Source organism: Aureococcus anophagefferens (assembly GCF_000186865.1).
Source record: "Aureococcus anophagefferens unplaced genomic scaffold AURANscaffold_24, whole genome shotgun sequence".
NCBI classification, from domain to species: Eukaryota; class Pelagophyceae; order Pelagomonadales; family Pelagomonadaceae; genus Aureococcus; species Aureococcus anophagefferens.
In genome coordinates this window covers 419717-435923 of record NW_008705584.1, presented here as the reverse complement: position 1 = coordinate 435923, position 16207 = coordinate 419717, and the positions used below count along the sequence as shown (strand labels likewise).

Here is a 16207-nt window from a genome sequence, read left to right as displayed (position 1 = left end):
CTGGCATAGTGGAGCTGTTCTTGTTGGATCGGGAGCGGCGACCGGCGGTCGCGGTGGGCTCGTAAGCCTGTCCGTAGGAAGTGGAACTTCAGGTGTCGGTGGTTCGCTCTATTTACGTGCTGGGTCTGTTTCTGGCAATACTAATGGTGGTGCTACATACATCAATGCAGGACATGGCTCCGCAAATGATGGCCAGGTTTACGTGAGACATGGCACGTCAGCTATCATCTCTATTTCGTCAACTTCCTTCTCCGCATCCCACACATCTGGTTCAGTGGCCGCATCATCTGGAATATCGATTGCAAGTGGCGCAATTGTTACACTTAGTGGTGACTCTGGAGTCACATTCTCTTCCAGCTATGTGTATGGTTTCGAACGAACCACATCCGCTGCTACGGTATCTAGCGCGAGCGCCACGGTAAACACAATGGGTGGGATCCTAACAAGTGAATCCAGCTCCCTTGGCTCCGGTAGTTCAGAGACTATCACACTATCCAATTCAAGAGTGACTGCTACCAGCATCTTATGGGTAACCGTCAAGACCAGGTGCTCGGGAGGCTATGTGACAGTTGCCAGTGCGACTGCGGGCAGTGGCACTGCGACGATCGTAATTTACAACCTCGGCTCTTCAGCTTGCTCTAGCACTTACCAGCTCTTCTTCCTCGTGCTGAACTAGGCAGTGTACTCTCGGACGAGGCAATAACTGAGTTATATTGAAATGGCGATTACCATGCTCCAGTATGTCAGCGTCTGCGGCGCCATGCTTCGCCCGTGACTGGAGCCATTTCGCTCTGTGTCCTCGGACGGCTCGCGTTGTAAACAACCTCACCAGGCGACACTGGGCTGGCGAAGGGGTTGCTCACATTGGTGTTGGAACCTTCAGGCATTGGAACCTTCAGACCCAGAGGACCAATGGACTGGATCGGCTACAATAGCACGGCCGCAGAGGTGAGATGCGCCTCAGATCAAGTCGAGCGACTGCAGCACACTGGGTGTGTCGTGTTCGCCGTCACCACCCAGACTATCCCCAGGTTCTATCGCCCCAACCACTATCCCACGCACGAGGGGCCTGGGTAAGGAGGGGCCCTGCGCAGTCACGGTCGGCCATCGCTCCGGCGATTATAGCCGCGCCGGTGACTCAGGGGGAATTGCCGGTTTGGAGAATTGCCGGTTTGGTAATTGCTGGGATCGCCGTGGCCCGGGTATTCGACACTAGGTCTAGGGGGACTTTCGATCTATTGTAGTGTGGTACTTGATAATTCATTAGGTACCTTTGTATGGGGCATAAGAGGTGATGCCTCTCCACCGTGACTCAGTACGAGTCTCGATAATCACAGGCTAAGGGCCGTCTGAGTGGGTGCTAGGATTGACTTAAGAAGGAGGCTACTCTCGTAGACTCGGGCTAGGGAGATAGAGGGTTTTGTATCTCCCTAGTGGCTCGCTGGTACAGAGCCACTCAATATCCTTCCCCTCCTTAATACTTTCTAACCCTGTTATAGTTGCTTCCCGCACTGTAATAGACGGAGAGTCTTCCTGGACCTAGTGAGGCAGATCCTCTGCCCGTCGTCCAGTAGCCCCGGCCCCGTATACTACGGCAGCTGAGGTGACGTGAGGATAACAGAGACGCCGGTGTACCGCCACTGCGCAACCTCGATAGTTCACCCTCACACGGCAGGGCAGCTTCACTAGGCTGCCTCCCCGTGTCGGAGTTTACTATCTCGTTAGGTTTGGGACCCAGCGCTCGGTCTCTCTGCGTAGACCTCACGCGTTCTTTTCTCTCGCTTCGCGTTTGCGCTCTTTCCCCGCGCTCAATTGCAGGGGGAGAATGGATCCGAGTGCGGAGCAATTGGACGCCGAAGCTAGAGCGGCAGCCGATGCAGCCGCAGCAGCAGCTCAGGCAGAAGTAGCCAGAGAAGCAGCAGCAGCTGAGGCAGATGCAAAAGCAGCTGAGAGTGCTTCGGTCTTGGCAAGCATCTTCCAAGCAATTAGGGAGTCCAACGACAAAATTGAGGCATTTGGTCGGAAGTTAGACACTGTTTCCTCATCACTTGATGGCCTAAATGATAGGGCTGACAAAACAGACAAAAGACTTAAGGACCAGAAGGCCTTCTTCTCTGGTCCTGGACTTATAAGTGAGCACAAAGAGGAACTAAAAACTCTCATCTTGGACACCATGGTGGAAGGTAAAGCTGAACTCTCGATGGTTTCTGCTGACTTCACTGCTGATCTTAACAAAGTGACGGAAAAACTGTCGACTACTGATGGCAGGTTATCCTCGCTTCAAAGCAAGTTCGATCAGGGGCCCTAAACTCATGAAGTACATGGATGAGGACGGCAACCCCGTCAAAGAGAGACCGCCCAGCATTACTGGGACCGCGCGCAGCTGGCTTGAAATCTCTAGCTCGGACGACGACTCGGAACCCGAGCCCTACACTGGAATCCCGCTGGTTCCGCCGGCCCCGCCGGCCGCCCGTCGCGCGCCCACTGTGCGGTTATAGGTCCCCCTGTTGTGTCGACCATCCCCCCGCACCCCGAGGCCTCTCCAGATAGGCCGGGCGCCGTAACTGTGTCTCGCATCGTGGCTAGAAACTCCGGGCACCCGGAGCCCTATACTGGAACTAGAACCGTTCTAGTTTGTTCTAATAGGAGGCCCCGAGGCTCCGCGGCCGCCGGCGGCGGCAGAACCCCGCCCAGAACCCCCCCCCTGCGCTGGAGGGGGCCCCAAGGGACCCGAAACGCCCCCGATAATTTTGGGTCGGCAGCCGGGGGCTTTACTCAGGCGCTGGGGGGCCGGGCGGGGCCCAAACTAGAGCGCGTCGAGTTTCCCGCGTTCGGGGGGGGGGCTAGAGCGCGTCGAATTTCGCGGGCTGCTCTCACGAGGCTAAGTAAGAAGCCGTGCAAGAAGCCTCGTTATCCCAGTCTACGGTGCTCTCATCGGGGAGCCCCCGCTGGTGCCAGGTATTCCCGCGGAACACGCAACGAACACGTGGCACTTGCGGCCGCCCAGGAGGTCCGGCCAATATTTGAAGCGTCCGGGGTGCTTAATCGGACCTGGAGGCAACTGACAGCACCCAAGGGCTACGAGAGGCATGATCAGGCACTTTTGATTTGTGTCAGTTTCGTGTGTGCAAACGCTCACGGTGGCACTCGGGACCACAAGCCATCAGCTGTTCAGCCCTAAGCGAGTATGTTCAGTGTCCCTCCCGTTTGCGAGGAGCACATTTCACAATGTCATCAACACGCAGAATCATCTCTGCAGCTTCGGCCGCCGACACCTAGTAAGGATATTTAGCTTGGGCGGATCGAGTGACACTCGGGATAGCACAAGAACGTGTAGCTTCGATTTATAGGATTCACGGATCCCCAGTTTGCCCATATCGGCGATTTCACCGTTGGTCATGTCGAGACCAGCAGTAGTATGACCACCAGCATGAGCAGCTCGCAGGCGGGTCACTAGCTCAGAGGAATCGAAGCCCCCATTATCGGCAATTATCGCTGGCAAGGTGCGCAGCGCTTTGGCAAAGGCCTCCATGGCAAGAGCCTTTTTACCGGGCGTATTTGGGACTTCGGCATCAATTGCACGGGCCATACGGACCTCAGTACAACCGCCACCCGGAATGGTGCGGGTTTCAGCTACAGTGCGAGACAGAACGCAAAGAGCATCATGAAGTGACCCTAGACGGAAGAGCTAAATCGTGATCAAATTAGGTGATCGATATGCGCTGCTCAATGCGCTCTGCTTCGTCAAGAACATGAGTTGAAGCACCACGGAGTACAATCGTGCATGCTTCACCAGACTTGCAACCGGAAAAACGGATGAGCTTGTCCTCTCCAACCATGATTTCATCAATAAGCTCGCACGTCCCGAGAGTAGCAAGTTCTGGTTGCTCAAACGTAGAGCAAATCTCGGCCCCTAATACGGCCTATAATCATACATGTGTTGCTCATTATCCACTGAATATGAATCCACCCAGGGTTCCACGGCGAGACGTTCGACTCCTTCGAAATCAGCGTGCTCAATGGCCATGACACCACGTTTGGCAAATATTTCTTCAGGATAATTGTATATGAGCTGGCGATTAATGAAAACGTTTATGCCATGATCGCATATGCGTGCACACTTGGCCGCCATTTTTTCTTTTTCAGCGGCTTCTATCTCTGCAACTTTCGCGAGGCTGGCTACCTTGACACGGGCACCGTAGATTTTTATTTTATCGGTGTCCATGGCAGTGTTTGCCACCATTACCTTCGCAGTTTCAATGCGACGTGGTTGGCCAATGCCAATCTTTTTGTCAAGCACAAAGCCATCAGCTAGATACGAGTCGCGCAATGAGCCACCAGGCTTTTTAATGAGCTGCACGTAGTCCAAGTTTTCTGATCCTCGGATTCGCAATACTGCATCGACAGCCAGTGTAGCGAAGTGTTCCTAGAATACAAGCAAGTTTGACCATTACCTTCGTCCGCAGCAATGGAATATTACCTTTTCATATAATACTAGCTTTGAGCTTAATGTTGTCTGGGCGATTTCCTGTAGATCTTGTCGAAATGCAGCTGGGCTTTCATCGGCGTTAGAAGCTGCTGCATTCTCGAGTTCGATTCGCGCCAGTCTTACTGCTGCACGCCATCCAGCCTAAAGCAATGACCACTAGTTGACATGCACATTTCAACCCTAAGAGACCCACCGCAATAGTTTGTGGGTGCACGCGAGCATCGATAAGTTTTTCTGCCTCTCGCAATAATTCTCCACATAGTACCTAATTCACACTCAATAAAGGCGACACCTTCGCTTAGTCTTAAGCTGCAAGTTAAGCACTGAAAGTGACAGCTACACTAGTTGTGCCATCGCCAACCTCTTCGTCTTGGGTCTTCGCAATGTCAACCAGCACTTTCGCCGCTGCATTGTCGATATGTACTGAACGGAGGATCGTGGCACCGTCATTTGTTACCTATCCGACAGTAAAAAATCTCCGGAATGTGCGATATTGTCAAACCTCGATCTTGTTTTCTCGTGAAGAAACAGACTGCAAGATCTTGTCCATACCTATGTGATCACCGGGGGTTAAGATCTCACATTTAGCAACGTGTGCTGTGCCTTTAGGGCCAAGCGTTGACCTACATAATCGGAGCTTCGCATGGTCAGGGATTTTATGTAAACTTGCTTTACAAGATCGGCGATAGCAATCGCGCCAACGAAGGAGGCCATTCTCGCGTTTTCGCCCTTTTCGATCCCAGCTTCTTCATTTAAAATCTCTCCCTGCATTGTCGTTCGCTGGCCGGCTGCGCGATATTGATCGGCTCACCCGCTCCGGAAACTTCGGCGCGCCCTCGCTTGCTGCGGGCGCTCGCGCGTTCAAGGAGCCCGCGGCGCCGTCGCCGGGGGTTTTTGGGACACGGAGGCGGGTGGGCGTCCGGGCCCTGGGAGGCCTCGGGGTGGTTTTACCGTCTCCGGCGGCGGCACGCGTCTCGGGCCGGTCGCTGGGCTGGCTGCCGGCGCGCGCGCGTCGACGGCGCGGGCGACGCCGCGGGTGGTCGGGCATCGCCGGCGGGTGGAGATCTCGCGCACTTCTCGCGCAAGCTGCGCTCGCGGGGCGCTCATGTAGCTAACCTCAGGCTCCAGCCCCACTAGGCTGCCTCCAGGCTGCCCCCCTGCCCCTGAGTTTACTATCTCGCTAGGAACGCCCCCGACAATTTGGGGCCGGCGACTGGGGTTGCAACTCCACTGTGTGGGGGAGAAAAGAAACGCGCATCGAGCTTACGTGTCCTAAGGGCCCCGAGGGCTCTTCTGCTACCCGGACGGAGACCACAATATGTTTGTTCTTTCCATATCAAAGGAAAAGCCCTGATTCACAAACATGTCGGATCCATAGAACCTGTGCGACAGTTGATTGAATGCCATGATCGGAAGATAATATGGTGTAATATTTGTGTTTTAGCTCCGGATAGCGCTCGTTGAGATCGCCAATATAGTTAATTTCACGGGCCTTGGCTTCAAAGTCACCAAGTAAGACCTTCAGCACCGAATCATTTGGGTGGCTATCACGTTGTTGAGCTTTGAGTGTAGCGTAGGTCTGAGCTTCGCGGAGGAGTGATCGAAGTGCATGTAGAAGTAGATGAAAAAAGTCGCCAGCGCGTGTTAAATATTTTCGAAAGCCACGCTCAAGAGATTTTCGTACTGAAAACTTCTGAGCACTGATGAACGAAGTGAGAAGGATGGAGATCGCTGCATCAACGTCATCATCACGCACGTGCTCACGGAGGGACATTTTGGCCTATTAACGATGCAGCATGGGACTAGAATAAAACGAAACACGGAGTGGCAACATGAGCCTCCGCCATGCGCATCAGAGATTCGAGATGTCGGACGGCGATGGGAACCCCGCCACAAATGGCTGACTCACGGCGAAGGTCTGCGTAGAGGCGCGAGATTTTGTCTTGATCAATGGAATGCAAGCGAGGCTGGCATGTATCGCGGGCGTGTGAAAGATACTTGCGAAGAAAGTCTTGCGGTATCGTTTCGTTGCTGTTGGCGTACGAGTGGAGAGATGACCCGTCAGCAAGGGGCTTGTTTGCATAGCCCATCTGGGAACTTTTGATAGTGCCTTTAGTGTTCTCGGGACCTAAGTTTTGGGTCCCTGCAGGCAAATGATGTGTACGTAAGTACTGTGCCTGAGAGAGATTGTGCCCGACGATGAGATCCAATGACATAAGCTGCCAACTGCTCATCGAGGAGCCTGTGTTTGGTCGGATTTGGTGTTGTCAAGTTAAAGATAACACGGCCGGTTGCGGATCGACCACATCTTGAAGCACGCACAGGATGTCGAACCGCTGAAGGATTGGATCCTAATCAGTTCGGTCAAAATAGGCGAACCAATATTCAGATAGATGATACGCAGCGCGATTTGCGGTGAGCTCGACATTGTCTGCAAATGTTGCGCCCGAATCATATCTGACAGGTGAATAATCACAGGAACCGTATTCAAAAAGTTTCAGGCGCGGAACTGCACTGTCCTCCGATTGGATTTGCAGCTGCAACAACGGCGCAACGAGCTTGGAGTGACGTCACAATGCCGGCCTATGAACACTTGAGGCCAGAATACACAGGATGAGGGCCTACCTTGGAAACTGAAATTGACTGCTGTTCCATGGCTTCATGGATCGATGTGCGATCCTGTTCATTCATCTTATCAAATTCGTCGATGCAGCACCTGGTTGAATCAGATGAAGGCTAGAAACAAACTCAAGACACACTGTTCCATGCATGCCATTGTCTGCCAGCACAAGTGCCCCACCCTCTAATGTCCACTCCTTTGTGAGCGGATCTTTGTGCACACCAGCCGTGAGTCCAACGGCAGATGCACCCTTGCCGGTGGTGTAGATTGCGCGCGGCATAACAGCACAACAGTATTTGAGCAGTTGTGACTTAGCGCAACCTGGATCACCGAGCAGCATCACATTAACCTGCGTGAAACTAATTAACTTGGGTCAAACATACTAAGTAAAAAATGAAACATGCACGATTGTTTTAAGTTCAGGTACGAACGTCGCCACGGATTCTATGTTTACCATCGACATCTTTCGAGCACCCGCCAAACATAGCCATCGCCAAGGCACGTTTGACATGCTTTTGGCCATAGATGGAAGGAGCAAGTGAGGCAGCCTAGGCAGGGAATTTGCATATCTATCCAAAGCGCAAGCGTTGTGACGTACAATTCGCTCATCAGAATTAGGATCGCGTGCGAAGCGTAGAACGTGACGCTTTTCTTCCTCATTCATCCTGGAGGATGGTCGCGTTGCTGCGGACGTTCGCTTTGCTACCTGATGATGGGTCTGTATAGATGCACAGATGTTCACAGATGCTGGGCGCAGTCAGCGTGCATGATTTGCCTCAATTGTGGTTGAGAAAATTGGAAATCCTGCGCGACCTGTGGTTCTCAGAGATGCCCTTGTTTGTGATGTTAGGTTGCGAAGTACCCGAGATGCCTGTTTCATACCTAGGTCGCAGCCGCATCTGTCACCGTAATTGCGGGCAATTTCGGCTCTGGATGGCGCGAGTGAACATAGACCCCAGTCACTTCAACTTCTTCGCCGGGTCTAGCAACATCAATTAGATCAGCAAGCAGCACAACACCTTTGTGACGTGGGACACGCCCCGGTGGTACCGCACCTTTGCCACAAAGTCTCGCAAATTAAGGCAATACAGGCATAACCTGGGGCTTCTTGGATTGCTAGTTTCTGGTAATTTCCATATAGTGTTTGCTCTTCGTCAACCTTGAATGGCCCACGTTGATGACAGCATGGGCAGGAACCTGGGCTCACCTAATGCCAATGTCACTAAAAATCGATCAAGGGGTCAGGGATGTTGACTTCAGTGGAATTGTTTTGCTTAAATGGCCCGAGGCTCACGCCACAGCTCAAGCAAGTGAAATAGACCATTTTGAGCTGTGGGAAGACAGTCGACCTGCGTGTTACCACCTGAGAAAGTGTGCTGCTCACTTAGGTGAGGTAGGTGGGTTTCGACTAAAAAGCACAGGTAGCCGTGCGCCATTCACACGGACTAGCCTAGGGATTGGACAATATAACAATGCTGAATTTGGTTGGCTCAAACCCTGTTAGTTACTGGTTTAGGTGAGTCTGCCTCAGGTCACGGAGTGTATCGACGATGGGTAAATCACGAATTCTCACATGCACTTCATCTTTTATCTCACCTGATTGAATTTGCTGGAGCGAAAATCTGCAGTCTCTACACTAAGCCGTGACCGTAGTCGGGAAAATGTTCCGAAGAAAGGACTAGTTCATTCGCAACTTCATCGAAGATCCTATGACATCTCGTCGAAGTAACTTGAGTCACACCAACGCCGATTTGACTCAATGATGTCGCGAGGTGCATCAGCAACCCAGATAGCAAGTATAGGAACATCAGAACTGAGGCTTTGATAAGAAACTTCGAAGCTAGCCTACGTGGATTGCGGAAGCAAATATGACGAGCTATATGGTAAGAGCACGCACGAGATTATTTGCACACATCGAACGAATACTTGTCATATGACTTTCATCTGACTCTAGGTAATTTCGGAACCTGCGAGCGGACTTAACAATGGCTGCGCGGGTGGATCTCTCTGGACACGGTCACGTGGCCTCCGCTTGATCTCACGGCGAGTCCTGTCCTGGGCTATCCACCTGAACGTCGATGTTTTGAAGCGTAACAAAGGGTCGACGCATTAGCACACTCGCGAAGGGGCATATCCATAGTCTCAAGGTTGATGTCCCCAATCGAGTGCCCCGTCGCCTCATGTTGGACGTCCGACAAGTCGCGTCGCCGCAGCATACGCCCGGCCTCGTCTATAATTGCGCTTAATACTTTTGTAATTTGTAAATAACACGTACCCTCCTTCCCGAAATCATCAAGTTGATTGATGAGGTGTCCTTGACGGCCTTCATGCCGAGCGTCAATTTCCATCTGCAAGACTGCTGAAACAAAAAATATGATAATCTGTTACCTCAGCAGCTCGTCGGGCCCTGGGGTCGATGTTGTCATAGCTATCGCCGTCAAGAACGCCATGGTCGTATCGGTCTAACTCAGGGATCGCAACGTAATCCCCTTCCATATGTTCCATAAGATTTTCTCCGGAGTCGTCATCAGACAGTGCGTCGGAATCGTCATTTTGGCGCTTCATTACGAGCTCAGGTAGCAAAATTTTAGTGGTGTTTAAAAATGAGCCAGCGAGCTCGGCGAGCCTACTCCCCGTATTTAGTTGTGCGCCCCGCGAAGGCCTCCGCAAGTACTGCCGGGCTCGTCGGGGCGTCCCTACGGACGCGGGTGGTGGACTGGTACCGGCCCGGGGTGGTGTAAAGGGAGTTAGCTAGGCTACCCTTCACTAAGATGGGTACTTGAAGTTTTCAAACAACCCCGACAACTAACCGACACCGACACCACCACACACACCGACGTACCAGGAAAGTAGCAAGATACGAGGGAAGTAAGAAGATACCAGGATACCATACCATAAGAAATAGCCAGCAACTAGGAGCACAGGATATAATGCTTCAGCTCTGTGTCAGTCATGTTTTGGATGTTCGTTTTTGAAATTAGCGCGTCCCGCCACAGGTGACACCATGACAATGATTCCAGCGTTCCTCAACGAGTTCTCGATAGGATCAACGGGGAGGGAAAGCGCTGGGTCCCGCGTACGAGCAGCAGAGGTGCAAAGACTCGTCGGCGCGCTCAAGACGAAACTCGGGTCGACATACGACGATCTCGTCAATCGCGAGACGTCCTTCTACGGCTTCGACCCGGACGCCCCAGTCAAGCGCCACGACAACTGGCGAGGAACCGAGCAAGCAAAGAAATACATCAGCGAACTGCTCAACAAGAACGGCATCTACTAACGGCGACCGCCGGAAAAGCGGACCCCGAGGCCTAAACTGGAATCCCGCTGGATCCGCCGGCCCCGCCGGCGGCCCGTCGCGCGCCCACTGTGCCCCCCTCGCCCCCCCTGTTGTGTCGACCACCCCCCCGCACCCCGAGGCCCCTCCAGATAGGCCGGGCGCGGTAACTGTGTCTCGCATCGTGGCTAGAAACTCCGGGCACCCGGAGCCCTATACTGGAACTAGAGCCGTTCTAGTTTGTTCTAGTAGGCCCCGAGGCTCCGCGGCCGCCGGCGGCGGCAGAACCCCGCCCAGAACACCCCCCCCCTGCGCTGGAGGGGGCCCCAAGGGACCCGAAACGCCCCCGATAATTTTGGGTCGGCAGCCGGGGGCTTTACTCAGGCGCTAGGGGGCCGGGCGGGGCCCAAACTAGAACGCGTCGAGTTTCCCGCGGGTTGTTCCGGAGGGGTTCTGGCACGTGGTTTGGGGCGGGTCGCGCCTCGTGAGGCGTGGGCGGCGCGTCAGAGGTCCCCCGTAAGGCGTGAGCGGCGGTGTTAAGGTCCCTTTTGAAGGGCAGACGGCTGCGTTGAGGCCCCTGTTGAAGTGTAAGGTTTTGAGGCTGAAGTCCAAGTTGAAGCGGCGTTTAACATATCCCGCCGGCATAACATATCCCGCCGGCGGGATATGTTGACGGAGCCGGGGGCAAGTCGCAAACCCAGCTTCGTTGGGTTTCCCAGGCCCGACTTGTTGGGGCCGGCGGCTGGGGGCTTTATTCGGCCGGGCCACGAGTCCCAAACTAGAAGGCGCCGTAGTTCCCGCGTTCGGCTGGTTTGCATCCCGCCGGCGGGCGCTGCCGGCGGACCCCCGCTGCGGGCCCCCGGGAAAATCATGAAACTCAATGAAAAGAGGGCCCCCCATGCATGGCGCGATTTTATATATCAGCGCGTTAAAAAACGCCCATGGCGCCGGCTCACCTAAAAAACGCCATACGTCAATTGGCGCCAAGCCGAAGGAATCACACTGCCTAGATTTTACCAAAGCAGACAGCAAGAGAATCCTCACCAGCAGGCTGCCAACAAGCAGTCTCAACGAGTAACTGGACTTGCACTTGCTGAATCCCACCTATTACAGTTAATTGGCCTCGAGAAGTAACTTGCCTCGGGAAGTAAACGGTGAATTCGATTCACTGTAAAGTTCCGCATTTTCGCACAACTGTGATTGCCGGGCCCACGTGTCCCACCGGCAGTGTGCCAGCACTTCCAGCAAGGGAAGGGGCACGCTGCTCGCGTAGCCAGAGAATTATCCCTTAATGACGGCAATAGGGCGGAGTTTCAGTGCCTTGTTGGATATTCCAGCACAGTCGCAAGTCTCAACAACAGAATTGACATCTTTGTAAGCTTCTGGAGCCTCTTCCATTACCAGCTTAGGAGAGGCGATCCGAATCGATATGCCCTTCTTATCAAGGTCGGCTAGGACATCTTCATAGGCCAACGTGCGTCTTGTCTTGTTGCGAGAAGAGGCACGGCCTGCCCCGTGGCAGGTAGAACCAAACGTTCTGGCCATGCCACGCTCGGTCCCAGTGAGAATGTAGGAGCAGGTGCCCATAGTGCCGCCGACAAGTACTGGCTGACCAGTAAATTGATAGTCAACGGGGACGAGAGGATGGTTTGGGGGAAACGCGCGCGTTGCTCCCTTGCGATGAACCAGCAGCGTCCGAAGTTTTCCATCGACAAAGTGTTCCTCTGTTTTGGCGATGTTGTGAGAAACATCGTAGACAACCTGCATATCGAGGTCATCAGGAGTCGATCCAAATTGCTTGGCAAAGGCCTGGCGAGCAAGAAAAGTCATGGATGAGCGATTGACCCAGGCATAGTTTGCAGCTGCGGCCATGGCTCCGAGATAATCTTTTCCCTCGTCAGAATTTATGCGTGCACAAGCAAGCTGCCGGTCATTGGTTCGCAAACCTACATCACGCTCCATGGCGCGTTCCATGGCAAGCAGCGCGTCCGTCGCCACCTGGTGGCCAAGACCACGAGAACCAGAATGAATCATTATTGCGACTTGTCCCACCATACCAAGACCCATGCGATTGGCGGCGTGCATGTCGTAAACCTCATCTACAACTTGGATTTCGACATAATGATTCCCAGCTCCCAATGTACCCATCTGCGGAAGTCCACGCTTTTTTGCACGTCTCGACACTTTGGTTGGGTCCGCTTGCAGCATACGCCCAGCCTCCTCGCAGTGGTCCTTGTCTTCAGCCCAAGAGTAGCCTTCGCGTATGCTCCAGTCCATGCCCATATTTAGCGCAGCATCTAAATGCGCAGATGACGTTGGAATGACACCTCTACTGCCAACACCCACAGGAATGTGGTCGAAGAGGCTTTGTGCCAGCGACTCCTTGTTTTCGGACACATCTCCTTCGGTCAAGTTCGTCCGGAGCAACCTCACCCCGCAGTTTATATCGAACCCAACACCCCCAGGAGATACTACTGCCTCGGAGTCACCACAGTCGAAAGCCGCCACATTACCAATTGCGAATCCATAACCACTATGAATGTCCGGTAGCCCCACAGATTCGCCCACTATACCGGGTAGGGTGGCCACATTCGCAAGTTGCTTGATTGCCGGTAGAAAACCGCCGTAGCCTGACGAATCACTGTGATGTCGAAGCTCGTCAAAAACAAGTGACTCCAACGCAGAATTTACGAAAAAAACGCCCGGCACGCGCATACCGGGCACAAAGCCCTTCGCAATTGACCACGACTGTTCATCGCGACGTTTCAGATACCGCATCTCCGCGTCGAACGTCCGCGGTGACATCTGCATGGCTTCACTGCGCAGGCGTGGACGTCCGACGTGAGACTATGAATTTGCGAGGCGGCTAAAATTAAATAGGCTATATATAGTCCACATATGTGGCTCCCCACGATAAGATCCCGCATCGAGCAGCTCGGGATCAAATCGAGAAAATCGATGGCCAAGAGGGCTTTGGCAGTGGTGATGGGCACCTTTGGCGGGCTCTATCTCGGCTCCATGACCACCGATTTGGAAAATTCTTGTTGCATCTGAAAGCCCTCAACGCCGTCTTGGCCGCTGAACCACTCACTCGAAATCTTGGGGTGCAACGTAAACTCGGCATTCTATCGTGGGGAGCCACATATAGTCCACGCTATGTCGCAGCCCTAATTCACACCATGGTGCACGCGTGGGATGGCCGCCGCGGTGTCCGCAGGGTCCGCCGGGTCCCCGCGGTGCCGCGACGACGTTCCTTCGTCGCGCACGACCGAGTTCCGGTGCGCTTCGTGCTCGCCGGAGCGACAAACCTTGGGGTTTTCAAGAATCTTGACAAAAAGCTACGTTGATGATCGACGACATTCAATCAAACGAATGGCTCTCGGGCTAGCTAAGTTGGTGCGCTTTGAGGCGCGCTGCGATGGGATGGCCGTCTTTGAGAGCCCGCCGCTCCGCGAATATGCCGAATTGTGCAACGATCCCAGCGGCTGCGAGGTTCGCAAGGACAAGGTTGAGGCACGTGCGAAGACGCGACGCTCATACGACCACGTGGGGACTGGAACGGGGAGGTAGAGTGGGTGGGGAGGGACGCGCTGCCCCCTCGCGACCCCTCATCCTCCGGGTTCGAGCCATGGCAGCAGCTGTGATCGTTCCTCATCAACCCCATCGGCTTCGACGCGCGGGCTCGTCAAGAGAGTCCGAAATCATCGATTTCATGGAGTCGAGCTCCTGCGCCGCGTCGTCTCGACGGTGGCCGTGAGGCGTGTGACGCTGCCCCTACCCCAAGGGATGGTCTCGATCCATTCCATACCACCATTGCGTCGGGTCCATCGCAATTTTTCTAGACCAATCGTCTCCCATCGTTGCCTTTCCAGCCCCAGGGCCTCTGCGCCCGCGGCCGTTAAGGTTTCGCCGCTCAGGGGTTGATTGGACGCAGATAAATTGTACCATCGGATGCGGCGGGCGACGGAGGTCGCGTTCGTCGTAATTATCTGCGTCCAATCGACGCTCAGGACCCGCCCCGGGAGCCGCTGCCCCGCGACGACGTCCAGACCGTGAGACACGCTTACTCTTATCACTGGGCAACGCCGCGGCAGCGCGTTTTATTGAATAAATCCGATCATTGAACGTGTCAGTGGTTCCGGCGAGCACGAAGTGCGCAGGTCGCTGGAACATGACGGCGCGCCGGGCTGCGAAACCCGCTTTCGAGCGCGTTCGAGCGCGCCATGAGCTCCACGAAGCGATCCCAGCGTCTGCGGCTGCCCGTGCTCGACGCGCTGAGTTGCCTGGGACCCTGCGCGGACGAGCGCGCCTTGTGGACCCCCAGAGGATGGTGATCATCCCGTGGTAGTGCGCGCGAATGGGTGCATATGCAGCCCTTTTTCGGCGCATTTTTGCCACAGCGTCTATCGCCAAAACGCAGCGGCGCACGCGCCGATTTTCGCCGACCCGCTGCCGATGGCTTGGCAGTGCGTGTCCCTCGGGTGTGACCAATTTTGGTGCACTAAAACCCAGATCATCACATGTAGAACCTTCTATCATCCCTATTAGCCTAGTTAATGGGTACGACCCTGAGGGGAAATGGCAGTGTTCCTGACTTAGACGGAAAATGGAAAGGTGAGATGAGGCTGCTAGAGGGAAATTGGGGAAAGGAGGAAGGACCCCCATACTAAGGTGGGGACCTTGGGACTGAACTCAGCCCCATGAGGATATGAGACTGCAACATTTAGGAAGAAAGGGAACTTGAAAATAAGGACAGTAGGGCAGATACAGGAGAATCTTCCTCCTGAGACGACGACTGGGCTTGCGGTGCGCGCAGCGTGCGCCTGGCCCGGGGGCGTCAGGCGCCGCTTGAGTTTTCTTCGCGGCCCACCATCTCGCTGGGTTATGCGCTGTGGGCGCGCGCGGCGCGGGTTTCGTGCGGCCGGATGTCCGGGCCAGGCGGCGACCGTCGGCGAGGACCTGGGTAGGCACGTTTGATACTTCCCTCCCTTCCTGTCTTCGTATTTTATAATCTATAGCCTCGCCGACAGTTTGTCTGTGCGGTACCGTGCCCGAGTCTACGAGAGTAGCTTCTTTCTTAAGTCACTTCTAGCCCACCAAAACCGTCTAAATTTGAATGTACGCTCGACAAATTGGCTGGCTTGAGGCCCGCGAAAATCATACGCTCTTAGTCACAGAGGCGCTGAACTCAAAGACGGTGGGTTTTCGCGTGTCCAAGCCGCGACGCAAACTCGCTGTCAGTACGCCCCAACGATCGCCCCCAAAACCGTGCGGGATCGTCGCGCATGATTTACATGTGCGGAGGTATGCGCGGGCACGGGATGACAAAGAGCGAAGCGCGGCGGCATTAACCTGGTCTTCCAGTTGCTCAAGACCTCGAGAAAACGTGCCTAATCCATGTGGTGCTCTAACATCTTCATAGTCTATGATCTAGGTGAGATCCCAACAGAGATCCCAACAGTATGCTGCAGATGCTCAAGGCGTTTTCAAGAGCAATGCCCAAGTTCCTACTAAGCCAGGATGTGAAGAGCTTGGCAATGCCGGACAAATAGAAATCAAGCCACTGCCCAACTGGGTCTGTATCAAAATCAGTGTCCGTGCACGCTCTGATTCCAATTGAACAAATCTCAGGATCTTCTATCCGAGGATGAGAACAGTAGCAACGAGGAGTATCATCGACCCGTTGTCCGTCAGCTTGAAACTGATCTCGAGATCTCAGCCACAGGTCTTTTTTCTCTCAGCTGCAGCGTGAACGAAAGCAATGGGCAAAAGAGCAATCTAAACTAACCGCTGTCATTGAACTCCAGCAGCATGGGGATCCTCA

General features: G+C 54.2%; 5 protein-coding genes across 5 annotated transcripts in view; 1 reads left to right on the top strand and 4 right to left on the bottom strand.

Moving 5' to 3' along the window:
* Nucleotides 1-1288, top strand: part of AURANDRAFT_66637 (hypothetical protein) — a gene marked incomplete at both ends in the record, with an annotated part of 2444 nt that extends 1156 nt beyond the window's left edge. Inside the window, 5 exons of the mRNA XM_009041859.1 lie at nt 78-397; nt 475-562; nt 884-948; nt 1032-1175; nt 1268-1288. Coding sequence (XP_009040107.1) covers nt 78-397; nt 475-562; nt 884-948; nt 1032-1175; nt 1268-1288 — 638 coding nt within the window. The remainder of the gene's footprint in view (nt 1-77; nt 398-474; nt 563-883; nt 949-1031; nt 1176-1267) is intronic.
* Nucleotides 1289-2752: 1464 nt separating this feature from the next.
* Nucleotides 2753-5283, bottom strand: AURANDRAFT_54827 (hypothetical protein; the record flags this gene model as incomplete). Its single annotated transcript, XM_009041843.1, has 10 exons — nt 2753-3275; nt 3326-3675; nt 3734-3923; nt 3983-4426; nt 4481-4630; nt 4683-4754; nt 4824-4946; nt 4992-5041; nt 5093-5112; nt 5160-5283. 10 exons carry the CDS (start codon nt 5258-5260, stop codon nt 3192-3194), a joined length of 1584 nt encoding a protein of 527 aa, XP_009040091.1.
* A 454-nt stretch (nt 5284-5737) lies between these two features.
* AURANDRAFT_38649 (hypothetical protein) lies at nt 5738-9697 on the bottom strand (the record flags this gene model as incomplete). The annotated part of the gene is made up of 23 exons (XM_009041842.1): nt 5738-6269; nt 6322-6520; nt 6654-6731; nt 6773-6840; nt 6904-6946; nt 7005-7072; nt 7115-7205; nt 7247-7458; nt 7541-7657; nt 7708-7815; nt 7876-7922; nt 7972-7991; nt 8050-8164; nt 8208-8316; nt 8365-8488; nt 8618-8705; nt 8758-8816; nt 8866-8954; nt 9007-9076; nt 9136-9177; nt 9228-9339; nt 9385-9457; nt 9498-9697. The coding sequence occupies 23 exons, from the start codon at nt 9672-9674 to the stop codon at nt 5826-5828; spliced, it is 2553 nt and encodes an 850-aa protein (XP_009040090.1).
* A 1866-nt stretch (nt 9698-11563) lies between these two features.
* Nucleotides 11564-13219, bottom strand: AURANDRAFT_38645 (hypothetical protein; the record flags this gene model as incomplete). Its single annotated transcript, XM_009041841.1, has 1 exon — nt 11564-13219. The coding sequence occupies one exon, from the start codon at nt 13192-13194 to the stop codon at nt 11665-11667; it is 1530 nt and encodes a 509-aa protein (XP_009040089.1).
* A 938-nt stretch (nt 13220-14157) lies between these two features.
* AURANDRAFT_66634 (hypothetical protein) overlaps nt 14158-16207 on the bottom strand; it is a gene marked incomplete at both ends in the record, with an annotated part of 2374 nt that continues 324 nt past the window's right edge. The window contains 3 exons of the mRNA XM_009041840.1: nt 14158-14666; nt 15330-15440; nt 15678-15773. Coding sequence (XP_009040088.1) covers nt 14158-14666; nt 15330-15440; nt 15678-15773 — 716 coding nt within the window. The remainder of the gene's footprint in view (nt 14667-15329; nt 15441-15677; nt 15774-16207) is intronic.